This window comes from Oncorhynchus kisutch, linkage group LG11 (genome assembly GCF_002021735.2).
Source record: "Oncorhynchus kisutch isolate 150728-3 linkage group LG11, Okis_V2, whole genome shotgun sequence".
Classification (NCBI taxonomy): domain Eukaryota; kingdom Metazoa; phylum Chordata; class Actinopteri; order Salmoniformes; family Salmonidae; genus Oncorhynchus; species Oncorhynchus kisutch.
Genome location: NC_034184.2, coordinates 82,624,116 through 82,642,951, shown reverse-complemented (window position 1 = coordinate 82,642,951; position 18,836 = coordinate 82,624,116). Strand labels below are relative to the sequence as shown.

The 18,836-nt window shown below is 43.5% G+C and overlaps 1 protein-coding gene across 1 annotated transcript in view; it reads right to left on the bottom strand.

Annotated features, from left to right (window-relative positions):
• The window catches only part of LOC109875786 (collagen alpha-1(XI) chain-like), a 241,229-nt gene that overhangs the window by 184,259 nt on the left and 38,134 nt on the right, over nt 1-18,836 (bottom strand). The window contains 6 exon segments of the mRNA XM_031836411.1: nt 1,599-1,661; nt 1,945-1,986; nt 2,236-2,289; nt 6,407-6,696; nt 10,625-10,730; nt 12,898-13,002. Coding sequence (XP_031692271.1) covers nt 1,599-1,661; nt 1,945-1,986; nt 2,236-2,289; nt 6,407-6,696; nt 10,625-10,730; nt 12,898-13,002 — 660 coding nt within the window.

Here is an 18,836-nt window from a genome sequence, read left to right as displayed (position 1 = left end):
CTGGCTAACGTCTTCTCACTCACTGAGTCACCTGCTTAACAAACTCTACTGCTGGAAGGGCAGAAAACGCTCCATTTTCATCTGCTTTCATAGTTTTTCTATTCACATTTATCCATTAAAATGATATTGTTGCAGGATTTCGTCTGGATCAGAAAACGTTGTGAGCATAGCCTTGCTATTGAGAAAGGCCGCCGTAGGCAGACATGGCTCTCAAGAGAAGACAGGCTATGTGCTCACTGCCCACAAAATGAGGTGGAAACTGAGCTGCACTTCCTAACCTCCTGCCCAATGTATGACCATATTAGAGAGACATATTTCCCTCAGATTACACAGACCCACAAAGAATTTGAAAACAAATCCAATTTTGATAAACTCCCAAATCTACTGGGTGAAATTCCACAGTGGTGCCATTACAGCAGCAAGATTTGTGACCTGTTGCCACGAGAAAAGGGCAACCAGTGAAGAACAAACACCATTGTAAATACAACCCATATTTATGCTTATTTATTTTCCCTTGTGTACTTTAACCATTTGTACATTGTTACAACACTGTATGTATATATATAATATGACATTTGTAATGTCTTTATTGTTTTGAAACTTCTGTATGTGTAATGTTTGCTGTTAATTTTTGTTGTTTTTCACTTTATATATTCACTTTGTATGTTGTCTACCTCACTTGCTTTGGCAATGTTAACACATGTTTCCCATGCCAATAAAGCCCTTGAATTGAATTGAATTGAATTGAGAGAGAGAGAGAGAGAGAGAGAGAGAGAGACAGAGACACAGAGAGAGAGAGAGAGAGAGAGAGAGAGAGACAGAGACACAGACACAGAGAGAGAGAGAGAGAGAGAGAGAGAGAGAGAGAGACAGAGACACACAGAGAGAGAGAGAGAGAGAGAGAGACACAGATGTTTACTGTTCATTGTTATTGTTTATTTAACTTTTATATATTATCTACCTCACTTACTTTGGCAATGTTAACACATGTTTCCCATGCCAATAAAGCCCCTTGAATTGAATTGAGAGAGAACAACAGAGAGAGAGAGAGAGAGAGAACAACAGAGAGAGAACGACAGATAGAGAGAGAGAGAGAGAGAGAGAGAGAACGACAGAGAACGACAGAGAGAGAGAGAGAACAACAGAGAACGACAGAGAGAGAGAACGACAGAGAACGACAGAGAGAGAGAGAGAGAGAGAACAACAGAGAGAGAGAGAGAGAGAGAATGACAGAGAGAGAGAGAGAGAGAATGACAGAGAACGACAGAGAGAGAGAGAGAGAGAGAGAGGAGAACAACAGAGAGAGAGAGAGAGAGAGAGAACGACAGAGAGAGAGAGAACAACAGAGAGAGAGAGAGAGAGAGAGAGAACGACAGAGAACGACAGAGAGAGAGAGAACAACAGAGAGAGAGAGAGAGAGAACGACAGAGAACGACAGAGAGAGAGAGAGAGAGAGAGAACAACAGAGAGAGAGAGAACGACAGAGAGAGAGAGAGAGAGAGAACAACAGACAGAGAACGACAGAAAACGAGAGAGAGAGAGAGAGAGAACGACAGAGAATTACAGAGAACGACAGGTACACAGGAAGAGAGACTCACCCTGTCACCTGGATCTCCAGCAACACCAGGGGGTCCATGTAGACCCAAGGGGCCCGGGAGACCCTACAGAAACACAACCCAATCAAACTGAGGCACAGCCATGTTGTTACATAGGCCTCAATCCTGATTTGAGATGAAAGCCCTGTAGACTGAGACTAAGTCACTAAGTCACGTACAGTAAGACACTCAATAGAAGTGTGTCATTTAAGTTTGAGTAGAGATTTAGTGCACTAGTTTTCACCAGAGCCCTATGGCTCCTGGTTAAAACTAGTGCACTACAAAGGGAATAGGGTGCCATCTTGGACGCACCCTTGGCCTCAGGATGAATAGATATGTGTTTACTCACAGCTGGGCCTGCAGGTCCAGGAGGGCCTTCAATCAGCATGCCCTAAACGTGATGGACAGACGACAGGATTGAAGAAATGGGACAGCGAGAATTAAACGCTTCAGTGTTTCACATCGTGTTACATCACAATTAAAACAGAAATACCGTCCCACTGCATCCTGTCTCTCTACGGAACAAAACATTCATTTATAACCAAACAGTTTCTTTCAACTTCCTGTATGACACAATTTGTATTCTCTACACACATTCCCTTAAAAAAAAAGCAGCCGTGTTGTGTTTTTTGGGTCTTACAGGTTCAATCACAGCGGGTTCGCCCTTCTCGCCTTTCTCCCCGCCACCAGCCACCTGTGAAGACAGGGAGGACACCAGCGTGAGTTCCTTCATACCGAGCTACAGTCACTGACCAACGGGATGGGCGGCATGAGGGATAAGATGAATGAATAAAAGAGGCAATTCAACAAGCGAAGAAGAAGGTCATTTTGATGCATGGTTTTTAAGAATATGATGTGATCAGCCAATCAACAGTGTGATCAGCCAATCAACAGTGTGATCAGCCAATCAACAGTGTGATCAGCCATTCAACAGTGTGATCAGCCATTCAACAGTGTGATCAGCCAATCAACAGTGTGATCAGCCAATAAATAACTACAAGAATGAGAATAAAGAACAGAGAGAGAGAAAGAAAGACAGAAATGTGGACAAAGTGTTAGTCTCCATGAAGGAGGATGGAGCAAGATGCTTGGACAGCACTGTCATTGTATTCATATAGATCATATGTAACTATGTGTTGTCTCAGCCTCCAGTATTTATGCTGCAGTAGTTTATGTGTCGGGGGGCTGGGGTCAGTTTGTTATATCTGGAGTACTTCTCCTGTCCTATTCGGTGTCCTGTGTGAATCTAAGTGTGCTCTCTCTAATTCTCTCTTTCTCTCTTTCTTTCTCTCTCTCGGAGGACCTGAGCCCTAGGACCATGCACCAGGACTACCTGACATGATGACTCCTTGCTGTCCCCAGTCCACCTGGCCGTGCTGCTGCTCCAGTTTCAACTGTTCTGCCTTATTATTATTCGACCATGCTGGTCATTTATGAACATTTGAACATCTTGGCCATGTTCTGTTATAATCTCCACCCGGCACAGCCAGAAGAGGACTGGCCACCCCACATAGCCTGGTTCCTCTCTAGGTTTCTTCCTAGGTATTGGCCTTTCTAGGGAGTTTTTCCTAGCCACCGTGCTTCTACACCTGCATTGCTTGCTGTTTGGGGTTTTAGGCTGGGTTTCTGTACAGCACTTTGAGATATCAGCTGATGTACGAAGGGCTATATAAATACATTTGATTTGATTTGATTTGTTAGGATGACTGGGTGAATCTGAGTGAATAGCTCATATTGAACTGTGTGTTAGGATGACTGGTTGAATCTGAGTGAATAGCTCATATTGAACTGTGTGTTAGGATGACTGGGTGAATCAGAGTGAATAACTCATATTGATCTGTGTGTTAGGATGACTGGGTGAATCAGAGTGAATAACTCATATTGAACTGTGTGTTAGGATGACTGGGTGAATCAGAGTGAATAACTCATATTGAACTGTGTGTTAGGGTGACTTGATGCCACCAACAGGTTGGTTTAATATCTAACATTTGTCACAATTCAAGGCATATACTGTACAATCAGCATGAGACGATGTACAGGGTAGACTAGACAATCCTAAACTAGCAGCTAAAATAGTTTCACCAATACTGGTCAAGGTCTTGGGAGCTCTCTGGTGATTCTTTGTAGAGAGAGAGAGAGAGAGAGAGAGAGAGAGAGAGAGAGAGAGAGAGAGAGAGAGAGAGAGAGAACGAGGGAGAAAACCCAGAGAGACACTCAGGCAGACAGACAGAGATGGGAATGAGGCGGTGGGTGTCATGGAAACAATCAGAGAGAGCAGAAGACTCCCGCCATCGTGAGAGCTTAGGCCTGACGGTCTCAGACACTTACGGCTACGCAGTGTATGTTGTTCTGTCTAGAAGACATTGAAACAGACCAAACTAAAATGGAAGACAGACGAATGGAGAGGAAGTGACACAGTTCACCGTCTTCCATGTTCATTTAATTTTGTGATGGGTTGTTAGGGCGGTGGATTCTACAATGTCACACATACTGCTAAAAAAGCCAGTCTCTGTACTGGGTGTGAGCTGGTGAACGCAGTAGGATTAAAACAGGGTGTGAGCTGGGTGTGTGGTGGTTATACTGTAGGATGAAGCTGGGTTGTGGTTATACTGTAGGATGAAGCTGGGTGGTGGTTATACTGTAGGATGAAGCTGAGTTGTGGTTATACTGTAGGATGAAGCTGGGTTGTGGTTATACTGTAGGATGAAGCTGGGTGGTGGTTATACTGTAGGATGAAGCTGGGTGGTGGTTATATGATGGAGCTGGGTGGTGGTTATACTGTAGGATGAAGATGGGTGGTGGTTATACTGTAGGATGAAGCTGGGTGGTGGTTATATGATGGAGCTGGGTGGTGGTTATACTGTAGGATGAAGCTGGGTGGTGATTATATGATGGAGCTGGGTGGTGGTTATATGATGGAGCTGGGTGGTGGTTATACTGTAGGATGAAGCTGGGTTGTGGTTATACTGTAGGATGAAGCTGGGTGGTGTTATACTGTAGGATATAGCTGGGTGGTGGTTATACTGTAGGATGAAGCTGGGTGGTGGTTATACTGTAGGATGAAGCTGGGTGGTGGTTATACTGTAGGATGAAGCTGGGTGGTGGTTATACTGTAGGATGAAGCTGGGTGGTGGTTATATGATGGAGCTGGGTGGTGGTTATATGATGGAGCTGGGTGGTGGTTATACTTTAGGATGAAGCTGGGTGGTGATTATATGATGGAGCTGGGTGGTGGTTATATGATGGAGCTGGGTGGTGGTTATACTGTAGGATGAAGCTGGGTGGTGGTTATAGGATGGAGCTGGGTGGTTGTTATTGGATGGAGCTGGGTGGTGGTTATAGGATGGAGCTGGGTGGTGGTTATAGGATGGAGCTGGGTGGTGGTTATATGATGGAGCTGGATGGTGGTTATAGGATGGAGCTGGGTGGTGGTTATGGGATGGAACTGGGTGGTGGTTATAGGATGGAGCTGGGTGGTGGTTATATGATGGAGCTGGATGGTGGTTATAGGATGGAGCTGGGTGGTGGTTATAGGATGGAGCTGGGTGGTGGTTATAGGATGGAGCTGGGTGGTGATTATAGGATGAAGCTGGGTGGTGGTTATAGGATGAAGCTGGGTGGTGGTTATAGGATGTAGCTGGGTGGTGGTTATAGGATGAAGCTGGGTGATAGTTATAGGATGGAGCTGGGTGGTGGTTATATGATGGAGCTGGGTGGTGGTTATAGGATGGAGCTGGGTGGTGGTTATAGGATGAAGCTGGGTGGTGGTTATAGGATGGAGCTGGGTGGTGGTTATAGGATGGAGCTGGGTGGTGATTATAGGATGAAGCTGGGTGGTGGTTATAGGATGAAGCTGGGTGGTGGTTATAGGATGGAGCTGGGTGGTGGTTATAGGATGAAGCTGGGTGGTGGTTATAGGATGAAGCTGGGTCGTGGTTATAGGATGAAGCTGGGTGATGGTTATAGGATGGAGCTGGGTGATGGTTATAGGATGGAGCTGGGTGATGGTTATAGGATGAAGCTGGGTGGTGGTTATAGGATGGAGCTGGGTGGTGGTAAAGGAAGTAGAGACAGGGAGACGTAGAGTTGTAGTAGTGCTGGATCTGAGTGTGTGTTAGTGTGTACGTGTTAACGCCTGACCTCCATATAGAGGACAGAAACACATTCACAGACTGAAAAGTGGGGTGGATGTTTCAAACTTAGACAGGCTCCACAAACACAGCATGACAATGACAGACAAACTCCCCAAGACAGACAAACTCCCCAAGACAGACAACCTCCCCAAGACAGACAAACTCCCCAAGACAGACAAACGCCCCAAGACAGACAAACTCCCGAGCCAGACAAACTCCCCAAGACAGACAACCTCCCCAAGACAGACAACCTCCCCAAGACAGACAAACTCCCCAAGACAGACAAACTCCCCAAGACAGACAAACTCCCCAAGACAGACAAACTCCCCAAGCCAGATAAACTCCCCATGCCAAGACAAGACACAAACTAGAGCAACAATGTATCTGAGGTGAGAGCCTGTAAGCCGGAGTGGGACTCCACGACCCTGGTTCATACACACACCCCTCGGTCAGTTCATACACACACCCCTCGGTCAGTTCATACACACACCCCTCGGTCAGTTCATACACACACCCCTCGGTCAGTTCATACACACACCCCTCGGTCAGTTCATACACACACCCCTCGGTCAGTTCATACACACACCCCTCGGTCAGTTCATACACACACCCCTCAGTCAGTTCATACACACACCCCTCGGTCAGTCTAAGTTGGCGGGAGAGCGGTGCCATACTTACGGCAGTCTGGGCGAGTTCCTCCGTTTCCACGGGAACCCCCAGCCCCACCTCTTCTTCGGCGGTAACAGTGAGGTTGGGTAGCTCATTGCCATTCTCATCATACACCCCGTACTCATACTGCTTATTGTCCAACTCGCCCCCTAGGTCATACTCCTTAAAGTCATACTCGTCCACTCCGGGGTCCACACTGTCCAGGCCAGCCTCGGAGGCGGCGGGGGGCTCCTGACCCAGTGGGGTGGCTCCAGTGACCACGTAGTCACCGGCAACCATCTCCTCCTCCGCTGCCTTATGTTACCCAAACAGGGGAGCATTGATGGGACGAGGCGGGTGGAGGGATGAGCAACGGAGGGAACAGGGTTGTTAGTTAAGCAGGTGGGGCATAGGTAGCAAGAGCAGGCTACAGTCTATGTAATGTTATACAGCTTTAGCCTTACCAGGTCAAAATGAATCCGGCATTGTGACACGTGGTGAACGCTATGGCAACGTGGTAACACCTTTTACTTTAGTGGAAAATCTGTTTGTTGGTGAGATATTGATACAACTTCACGAGTGTGTAATTATAGCTATTGTTTCATTTCACTGCATGTCTGTATGTCGTTATGTTGAAGACTGGTCTCTTACAGTGAAGCAAACTGTAAACTATCTATCTAACTAGTCTGTGACTCTGTGTAATGTTTATCTAACTGTGTTATGAGGGGGAAAAGTATTTGATCCCCTGCTGATTTTGTACGTTTGCCCACTGACAAAGACATGATCCGTCTATCATTTTAATGGTAGGTTTATTTGAACAGTGAGAGACAGAATAACAACAAAAAAATCCTGAAAAACGCATGTCAAAAATGTTATAAATTGATTTGCATTTTAAGAGGGAAATAAGTATTTGACCCCTCTGCAAAACATCACTTAGTACTTGGTGGCAAAACCCCTGTTGGCAATCACAGTGGTCAGACGTTTCTTGTAGTTGGCCACCAGGTTTGCACACATCTCAGGAGGGATTTTGTCTCACTCCTCTTTGCAGAACTTCTCCAAGTCAATAAGGTTTTGAGGCTGACGTTTGGCAACTCGAACATTCAGCTCCCTCCACAGACTGGCTAGGCCACTCCAGGACCTTAATGTGCTTCTTCTTGAGCCACTCCTTTGTTGCCTTGGCTGTGTGTTTTGGGTCATTGTCATGCTGGAATACCCATCCACGACCCATTTTCAATGCCCTGGCTGAGAGAAGAAGGTTCTCACCCAAGATTTGACTGTACATGGCCCCGTCCATCCAGCATAATGTTTCCTTCTCCATGTTTGACAGCGGAGATGGTGTTCTTGGGGTCATAGGCAGCATTCCTTCTCCAAACACGGCGAGTGGAGTTGATGCCAAAGAGCTCCATTTTGGTCTCATCTGACCACAACACTTTCACCCAGTTGTCCTCTGAATCATTCACATGTTCATTGGCAAACTTCAGACGGGCATGTATATGTATATGTGCTTTGACAAGATCCTCCCGTGTAGTTCTGGGCTGATTCCTCACCGTTCTCATGATCATTGCAACTCCGCGAGGTGAGATCTTTCATGGAGCCCCAGGCCGAGGGAGATTGACAGTTCTTTTATGTTGCTTCCATTTGCGAATAATCGCACCAACTGTTGTCACCTTCTCACCAAGCTGCATGGCGATGGTCTTGTAGCCCATTCCAGCCGTGTGTAGGTCTACAATCTTGTCCCTGACATCCTTGGAGAGCTCTTTGGTCTTGGCCATGGTGGAGAGTTTGGAATCTGATTGATTGATTGCTTCTGTGGACAGGTGTCTTTTATACAGGTAACAAACTAAGATTAGGAGCACTCCCTTTAAGAGTGTGCTCCTAATCTCAGCTCGTTGCCTGTATAAAAGACACCTGGGAGCCAGAAATCTTTCTGATTGAGAGGGGGTCAAATACTTATTCCCCTCATTAAAATGCAATCAATTTATAACATTTTTGACATGCATTTTTCTGTTTTTTTGTTGTTGTTATTCTGTCTCTCACTGTTCAGATAAACCTACCATTAAAATTATAGGCTGATCATTTCTTGGTCAGTGGCCAAACGTACAAAATCAGCAGGGGATCAAATCCTTATTTTCCTCCCTGTAGTATCCGTGTCCAGTATCCATTTCAGATGACAACAAAACGTGCAAAAAGCTAATAATAATTATAAATAATAATAAATAATAATAATAACAATAATAAATAAAGTGTTACCTTGATGACATCACAAAAAGCATTATACATTCTGATGATCTAATTTACATCAAGACGGTTTGACCAGACTTGAGGTTATTTCAGTCTTTTATACACAAACATAATACAGTACCACCAGAATATCAATATATGAACAAAAATACTAAAATAGATGATCTAAGTCTGGAAGGACACTAGAAGCATCTTTCATGAAATGGTAAATCTACAATATAGAAATGTGCAAAAATACAAAGTACATACGTATGTGTACAAGGAATTTGATTGATTCAATAGATACCAAATATTGATTACGGTGAGACTGTAGTATTTATGACATACTCTGCATTTTGCACAGTTCTACGACAACCAATCACACAGCACTGTCACTACTCTGCCATTTTCGAAGAGTGATCGTTGTGGATTTAGAATGTGGATGCCATCAAAATGGATGACACGACACAGGTATCTGAGCACGTAGCCTGTAGGGTAGAACGGGGTAACATAACCCAGAGGGGTCCAATTTACTCCCCCGCTCTTCCTTGTGGTCTATTGAGATAATATATGCTATCGAGGGCCAAATAACCCAGTGAATTAACGTCCATTTGGAACACATTGCTACTGCAGTAACACAGTGCAACAAGTACCATAATCAGCTGTGAAGATGTCTCTGATTGGTTGATCATAGTTCTATTGGAGCGATTGGGAGAAGAACTACTAATCAAAAGGTCTTGCAGCGGGCCGGCCATCTACGACTGAAAAGGTGCTGATTTACTGTGACACCATATATCTCGCTGGAGACAGAACCACAAACCCCACGTTTAACTCAGCAGAAACCTGACCGGTAAGAGCAGGGGCTTGGTTCTCCACAGAGAGAACTTTGCCCATTTATGATTGGACACTGAATACTGTCAATCATGGATAAGGCTGCAAATCAAATAGTTTCACCTCCGTACCATTAAATACAGTAAAATGAGCATGTCCATGAAGTGCCTTTGAAAATTTGATTTGATATTAGTTTGGTCTAAGATGCCCTCTAAACACAGACTTTAGTGCTGTTTATCCTGTGAAACAGTGAGTTGGCCCTCTACATTGGAACACATATCACTTCACTTAAACCCTGTGTGGTTCCTACTACAAAAATGCCACTAGCAACTTCTTGGACCCACACAGACTAAAGACAAATGCCTTTTCTAATTCGAAAACAGACCGTGAAATATATTCCTAGCTTATTTTTTATTTCCAGTTAATTGCAGAAAAAGTTATTATTGCGTATGAGTATACCAGAACAACTTAAATGGCCAAAATACCCTGTCTGTTATTCCATAAGGCTGCAAATCAAATAGTTTCACCTCCGTACCATTAAGCTCATACAGAAAAATACACAACTATTAAAAGTAAAATGAGCATGTCCATGAAGTGCCTTTGAAAATTTGATTTGATATTAGTTTGGTCTAAGATTCCCTCTAAACACAGACTTTAGTGCTGTTTATCCTGTGAAACAGTGAGTTGGCCCTCTACATTGGAACACATATCACTTCGTTTCGGTTTTTCCACGGTTTCTTATTTTGTATAGTGTTCACGTTTTCATCTTTCATTAAAGATGTTTATAAATAACCACGCTGCATTTTGGTCCTCCTCTCCCTCCCAGGAAGAAAGCCGTTACATTGATACTTAGGAAACTGCAACCTTAGTCAAACTTGAATTAAACAACAGAAAGCTACATATTATTTGCATGTATCTGAGACTAAATGTCACTGGATAGCATTAAGGTGGATTGAATGAAATGATGCATGACATATTGCTTCTGATGTTTAATCTTCTCTGTCCAACGGTTCTGCCATTGTCAATAGAAAAGTTCAAAACAGAACAATTGCTTTTGAATTGTTTTGTCTTTGTTATTTCATACCATATTCTTCCATAGCTCATAGGTCTTCATTGTCTCTTTCACTTTCCAAATACTGCACTTTGTTTCTTATAATAAAAAGTAGATAAAATATGAAAATCTAAAAGTTCCCTGGTTCGGTCCACCGGTGGCAATGGGAGACTGAGTCTGAGTATCCTCTACAGTTCCGTAGTCAAGCTCACTGTCAGTATAGTCAGTGTATTCCCCGTCTACATTGTTTAGCTAAAGTTGTGTCGCACCAGGAAAAAAGGAAAGAAGGAGAAGAACAGAGAAGCAGGTTAACACAGAAGGAGCAGTCTGTTCAGCTGGCTCTAACTCTGCTGGGTCTATAGAGAGAGAGAGAGAAACAGAGAGAGAAACAGAGAGAGACAGAGAGACAGAGAGACAGAGAGAGAGAGAGAGAGAGACAGACAGTGAGACCAAGAGAGAGAGACAGACAGAGAGAGAGCGAGAGAGACAGAGAGAGAGAGACAGACAGACAGACAGACAGACAGACAGACAGACAGACAGACAGACAGACAGACAGACAGACAGACAGACAGACAGACAGACAGACAGACAGACAGACAGACAGACAGAGAGACAGAGACCAAGAGAGAGAGACAGACAGAGAGAGAGAGAGAGAGACAGAGAGAGACAGAAACAGAGAGAGAGACAGAGAGACAGAGACAGAGACAGAGACAGAGAGAGAGAGAGAGAGAGAGAGAGAGAGAGAGACAGACAGACAGACAGACAGACAGACAGACAGACAGACAGACAGACAGACAGACAGACAGACAGACAGACAGACAGAGAGAGAGAGAGAGAGAGAGAGACAGAGACAGACAGTGAGACCAAGAGAGAGAGAGAGAGAGAGACAGAGAGAGAGACAGAGACAGAAACAGAGAGACAGACAGAGAGAGAGAGTCAGAGACAGAGAGAGAGAGAGAGCGAGAGAGAGAGAGAGTGAGGGGGAGACAGACATGTAGGAAGGTGGAGGTTAGGTATATCTTCCAGTCTAGCATCACAGATTTCTATCCAGAAAATGTCAGAGGAAGAGATCTGGATGTGATCTGATGTTATTTCTTTTTTACTGGTACTGTCACCCCTAATGCTCCGTGCCGGAACTACACCGACCGCTGCTTGACAGCCATTCATCTGTGTCTTCTTCTTAGCGACCGCTAACCTTTTTATCTGCTGGCTTTCTAGAGGCCAGGAACAATAGGGGCTTTTAGCCTTAGACTTAAGGGACTTTCTGGCCCTTTTCTTTTTCATGTAGACACTACGTTTCTTTCTCTGGAAGAAGGTAATAGTGATAGAAAAACAAGACGACACTGAGAAGGCCAAAAAGATGCCTGTTCTCCCCACTGCCAGTTCACCCCGCTATCATCCAGAAGGTGAGGTCAGTACAGGTGCATCAAAGCTGGGACCGAGAGACCGAAAAACAGCTTCTATCTCAAGGCCATCAGACTGTTAAACAGCCATCACTAACATTGAGTGGCTGCTGCCAACATACTGACTCATCTCTAACCACTTTAATAATAAATAATTGGGTGTAATAAATGTATCACTAGTTACTTTAAACAATGCCACTTTATATAATGTTTACATACCCTACATTACTCATCTCATATGTATATACTGTACTCTATACCATCTACTGCATCTTGCCTAGGCCGTTCAGCCATCGCTCATCCATATATTTTATGTACATATTCTTATTCATTCCTTTACACTTGTGTGAATAAGTTAGTTGTTGTGAATTTGTTAGATTACTTATTAGATGTTACTGCACGGTCAGAAGCACAAGCATTTCGCTACACATTTCACTACACAGAAGCACAAGCATTTCACTACACATTTCACTACACAGAAGCACAAGCATTTCACTACACAGAAGCACAAGCATTTCGCTACACATTTCACTACACAGAAGCGCAAGCATTTCGCTACACATTTCACTACACAGAAGCACAAGCATTTCGCTACACTCGCATTAACATCTGCTAACCATGTGTATGTGACCAATAACATTTGATTTTATCAGAGGAAGGGTGGGATTGAAAGTAAACATCAACACCAGAAATAGTTTTCAACCTGAGACACAAACCTGAACATAAGACAAACCAATCAAAAGCTGGCATTCACCACGTGTGAGAGCAGAGGGCGGGCCTTATAGCTACAATAAGATTACAAGCTTGATTGACACATCAAGACATACAGTAAACGGTAGAGCAGAGGGCGGGCCTTATAGCTACAATATTGATTGACACATCAAGACATACAGTAAACGATAGACCACAAAGAGTTGGGAAAGGGGGGGGGGGGGGGGGGGGGGGGGGTATGGCACAAAGGGTACAGTAAGAAACCACAGGACAAAACAAGCATCTTTCTTCAGTGTTTTGTTTACCTGTGGGTCACTACCCGCCTCATACTCGTCTGTTGGAACAGTCTCTCCTTCTACTTCAGAATAATCATAAAACTCACTGTAATCTAAGTCATCGGTAGTAGTGTACTGGAGGGGGAGAGGGAGAAATGTTAGCGTTAGCATGTTAGCGTTAGCATGTTAGCATTAGCATTAGCATAACAGAGAAAAATCAATTTCTCAGCAAAAACAAAAGGTGATATAAACATAATCTGTACTGTACTGTACATATTATGAATTAAAACCTGTCCGAAAATAACACTCATTAGATTTGCATTATCCAATTAAAAAAATATGAATAATATTGTACAATGTAATTAGAATGTCATATTGTATAAGTCATCAAAGTATTGTCTCCAACGACATGCTGTGTAGCTTGACTGTCAACGGGAATGCATAGCTAAGCTTGTTCATAAAACTGATGTGTAGCTGCACAGTACATGACAATACTTTCTTACTATAGGAATATCATTCATCAGTGATAGCTAGCTCTTAAAGGTAGACTCAGCGAAATGACGTTGCCACGAGCAGCACCGGAGATATTGAGATGAGTGAGATCGAAGGTGCATGGGTTCTGTTCACACTGTTACAGCCTGGTAGCCAGGGGACCAAAAACAGTAGAGAAGTTGAGCCTCATGCTTCAACGCTCTTCGTTGTCGCGGACATTGACCCACTATGCTGTTTACTTTCTGCATCTATGTGATATCGCTGAGTCTACTTTTAAACAACACAACTACAAAGCAAAGTAATGGGTTAAGCCTCAGTTGGCCATAACACTCTAAACATGAAAATAAATACTAAGACCAGCACTAATAGAGTCCATAGAGTCCATGTAGAGCTGCAGTTTTATACACAGGTGGGGGTGTTTTAAAAGATAATACAAAGCTGAGCTGTACATCAGGGAAAGCTATGAGAAGTACCACCTGCATGTAGTAAAGCTGAGGGTTGGTAGTGGAACCTGGCACTCATAGCAATGGTTTGATTTATATCCTACAGCACATACATCTGAAGCAGACTAGATGAATGACTGACTTTCTGAATTGAGGCGGCAGGGTAGCCTAGTGGTTAGAGCGTTGGACTAGTAACAGGAAGGTTGCAAGTTCAAACCCCCAAGCTGACAAGGCACAAATCTGTTGTTCTACCCCTGAACAGGCAGTTCCAGGCACTGTTCCTAGTCCATTCCTCTCAACATTTTTAGAAAAGGCTGTTGCGCAGCAACTTACTGCCTTCCTGAAGACAAAAAATGTATACGAAATGCTTCAATCTGGTTTTAGACCCCATCATAGCACTGAGACGGCACTTGTGAAGGTGGTAAATGACATTTTAATGGCATCGGACCGAGGCTCTGCATCTGTCCTCGTGCTCCTAGACCTTAGTGCTGCTTTTGATACCATCGATCACCACATTATTTTGGAGAGATTGGAAACCCAAATTGGTTCTGGCCTGGTTTAGATCTTATCTGTCGGAAAAATATCAGTTTGTCTCTGTGAATGGTTTGTCCTCTGACAAATCAACTGTAAATTTCGGTGTTCCTCAAGGTTCCGTTTTAAGACCACTATTGTTTTCACTATATATTTTACCTCTTGGGGATGTTATTCGAAAACATAATGTTAACTTTCACTGCTATGCGGATGACACACAGCTGTAGATTTCAATGAAACATGGTGAAGCCCCAAAATTGCCCTTGCTAGAAGCATGTGTTTCAGACATAAGGAAGTGGATGGCTGCAAACTTTCTACTTTTAAACTCGGACAAAACAGAGATGCTTGTTCTAGGTCCCAAGAAACAAAGAGATCTTCTGTTGAATCTGACAATTAATCTTAATGGTTGTACAGTCGTCTCAAATAAAACTGTGAAGGACCTCGGCATTACTCTGGACCCTGATCTCTCTTTTGAAGAACATATCAAGACCATTTCAAGGACAGCAAAAATCAGAAACTTTCTGTCCAAAAATGATGCAGAAAAATGAATCCATGCTTTTGTCACTACCCGGATAAAGCACTAAATAAACTTCAGTTGGTGCTAAATACGGCTGCTAGAATCCTGACTAGAACCAAAAAATTGGATAATATTACTCCAGTGCTAGCCTCTCTACACTGGCTTCCTGTCAAAACAAGGGCTGTTTTCAAGGTTTTACTGCTAACCTACAAAGCATTACATGGGCTTGCTCCTACCTATCTCTCTGATTTGGTCCTGCCGTACATACCTACACGTACGCTATGGTCACAAGACGCAGGCCTCCTAATTGTCCCTAGAATTTCTAAGCAAACAGCTGGAGGCAGGGCTTTCTCCTATAGAGCTCCATTTTTATGGAACGGTCTGCCTACCCATGTCAGAGACGCAAACTCAGTCTCAACCTTTAAGTCTTTACTGAAGACTCATCTCTTCAGTGGGTCATATGATTGAGTGTAGTCTGGCCCAGGAGTGGGAAGGTGAACGGAAAGGCTCTGGAGCAACGAACCGCCCTTGCTGTCTCTGCCTGGCCGGTTCCCCTCTTTCCACTGGGATTCTCTGCCTCTAACCCTATTACAGGGGCTGAGTCACTGGCTTACTGGGGCTCTCTCATGCCGTCCCTGGAAGGGGTGCGTCACCTGAGCGGGTTGATTCACTGATGTGGTCATCCTGTCTGGGTTGGCTTTTGTGGGCTATACTCGGCCCTGTCTCAGGATGGTAAGTTGGTGGTTGAAGATATCCCTCTAGTGGTGTGGGAGCTGTGCTTTGGCAAAGTGGGTGGGGTTATATCCTTCCTGTTTGGCCCTGTCCGGGGGTGTCCTCGGATGGGTCCACAGTGTCTCCTGACCCCTCCTGTCTCAGCCTCCAGTATTTATGCTGCAGTAGTTTATGTGTCGGGGGGCTAGGGTCAGTTTGTTATATCTGGAGTACTTCTCCTGTCCTATTCGGTGTCCTGTGTGAATCTAAGTGTGCGTTCTCTAATTATCTCCTTCTCTCTCTCGGAGGACCTGAGCCCTAGGACCATGCCCCAGGATTACCTGACATGATGACTCCTTGCTGTCCCCAGTCCACCTGGCCGTGCTGCTGCTCCAGTTTCAACTGTTCTGCCTTCTTATTATTCGAACATGCTGATCATTTATGAACATTTGAACATCTTGGCCATGTTCTGTTATAATCTCCATCCGGCACAGCCAGAAGAGGACTGGCCACCCCACATATGCTCTCTCTAATTCTCTCTTTTTTTCTCTCTCTCGGAGAACCTGAGCCCTAGGACCATGCCCCAGGACTACCTGACATGATGACTCCTTGCTGTCCCCAGTCCATCTGACCGTGCTGCTGCTCCAGTTTCAACTGTTCTGCCTTATTATTATACGACCATGCTGGTCATTTATGAACATTTGAACATCTTGGCCATGTTCTGTTATAATCTCCACCCGGCACAGCCAGAAGAGGACTGGCCACCCCACATAGCCTGGTTCCTCTCTAGGTTTCTTCCTAGGTTTTGGCCTTTCTAGGGAGTTTTTCCTAGCCACCGTGCTTCTACACCTGCATTGCTTGCTGTTTGGGGTTTTAGGCTGGGTTTTTTAGGCTGGGTTTTTTAGGCTGGGTTTTAGGCTGGGTTTTAGGCTGGGTTTTTTAGGCTGGGTTTTAGGCTGATTTGATTTATATGTGGATTATATATGGTTTATATGGGGTTTATATATGGTTTATATGGGGTTTATATGTGTGGTTTATACGTGTGGTTACACTGAGGAGGTGTATGTGTGAATGGCTGACTGTCATTAACACCATCCCCAGTGAACTGAATAAAACACAATCTTATGACTCAGAGGAAGTGGGCAATGGAAAGAGGATTTACTATGAACGGTAGTAGTTCTCTCCAGATGTTTAACTGACTATTCAATGATGCAATGTAAACTGTGTACACCTGAATGTATATTTCACATGATTTGATCATTGTTAACTTTTTTTCTTTTTACAAAACAGTTAGAGAGGTTTAACTTGACTGTTTGATATGGGTTAAAAGCATTTCATACTTCAGAGATGAATCAATGTTAGACCCAGTCCAGCTGCTGAGCTGATAATGGGACTAAGGAGAGAGAGAGAGAGAGAGAGAGAGATATTTCACTTGGTTTGGAAATGTAAACATAAGTTTCCCATGCCAATAAATCCCCTTAAATTGAACATTGAGAGAAAGAGAGAGAGAGAGGAGAGAGAGAGAGAGAGAGAGAGAGAGAGAGAGAGAGAGAGAGAGGAAAGCGAGAGAGAGAGAGAGAGAGAGAGAGAGAGAGAGAGAGGAAAGAGAGAGAGAGAGAGAGAGAGAGGAAAGAGAGAGAGATAGAGAGAGAGAGGAAAAGAGAGAGAGGAAAAGAGAGAGAGAGAGAGAGAGGAAAGAGAGAGAGAGAGAGAGAGAGAGAGAGAGAGAGAGAGAGAGAGAGAGAAAGAGGAAAAGAGAGAGAGAAGATCCCATCCAAGAAACTCAGCAGATTTACATCCTGACACTGCTCTGGCAAGGCACCAAGAGCAAGGCACTCTGGGTAAGGACTGGAGCTTCCAGGAGAGTGGGGGCATTAATATCTCTCTACAGTAGACTGTTAGAGGTCTCTCTCTTCCGAGATACATTCATATCTATCTACAGTAGACTGTTAGAGGTGTCTGCCCTCTTGTGGTCTAACCTATTGTTCAGTTGTGGGTTTAAAGTGTTTTAATAATGGGTGTATTTTTGTTTTAATGGGTGTCGTTCTGTTTTAATGGGTGTTGTTCTGTTTTAATGGGTGTTCTTCTGTTTTAATGGGTGTTGTTCTGTTTTACGGGGTGTTGTTCTGTTCTAATGGGTGTTGTTCTGTTTTAATAGGTGTTGTTCTGTTTTAATAGGTGTTGTTCTGTTTTAATGGGTGTTGTTCTGTTTGAATGGGTGTTGTTCTGTTCTAATGGGTGTTGTTCTGTTTTAATGGGTGTTGTTCTGTTTTAATAGGTGTTGCTCTGTTTTAATAGGTGTTGTTCTGTTTTAATGGGTGTTGTTCTGTTTGAATGGGTGTTGTTCTGTTCTAATGGGTGTTGTTCTGTTTTAATGGGTGTTGTTCTGTTTTAATAGGTGTTGTTCTGTTTTAATAGGTCTTGTTCTGTTTTAATGGGTGTTGTTCTGTTTGAATGGGTGTTGTTCTGTTCTAATGGGTGTTGTTCTGTTTTAATGGGTGTTGTTCTGTTTTAATAGGTGTTGTTCTGTTTTAATGGGTGTTGTTCTGTTTTAATGGGTGTTGTTCTGTTTTAATAGGTGTTGTTCTGTTTTAATAGGTGTTGTTCTGTTTTAATGGGTGTTGTTCTGTTTTAATGGGTGTTGTTCTCTTTTACCGTGTGTTGTTCTGTTCTAATGGGTGTTGTTCTGTTTTAATGGGTGTTGTTCTGTTTTAATGGGTGTTGTTCTGTTTTAATAGGTGTTGCTCTGTTTTAATAGGTGTTGTTCTGTTTTAATGTGTGTTGTTCTGTTTTAATGGGTGTTGTTCTGTTTTAATAGGTGTTGTTCTGTTTTAATAGGTGTTGTTCTGTTTTAATGGGTGTTGTTCTGTTCTAATGGGTGTTGTTCTGTTTTAATGGGTGTTGTTATGTTTTAATGGGTGTTGTTCTGTTCTAATGGGTGTTGTTCTGTTCTAATGGGTGTTGCTCTGTTTTAATAGGTGTTGCTCTGTTTTAATAGGTGTTGTTCTGTTTTAATGGGTGTTGTTCTGTTTTAATAGGTGTTGTTCTGTTTTAATAGGTCTTGTTCTGTTTTAGTAGGTGTTGTTCTGTTTTAATGGGTGTTGTTCTGTTTTAATGGGTGTTGTTCTGTTTTACGGGGTGTTGTTCTGTTCTAATGGGTGTTGTTCTGTTCTAATGGGTGTATAAATGAGTCATAATAACGGAAAACCCTGCTGCTCTTGTGATAAGAATGATTTAGTGCATTTTGTTGTCACATCATACTAAACTCAGCAAAA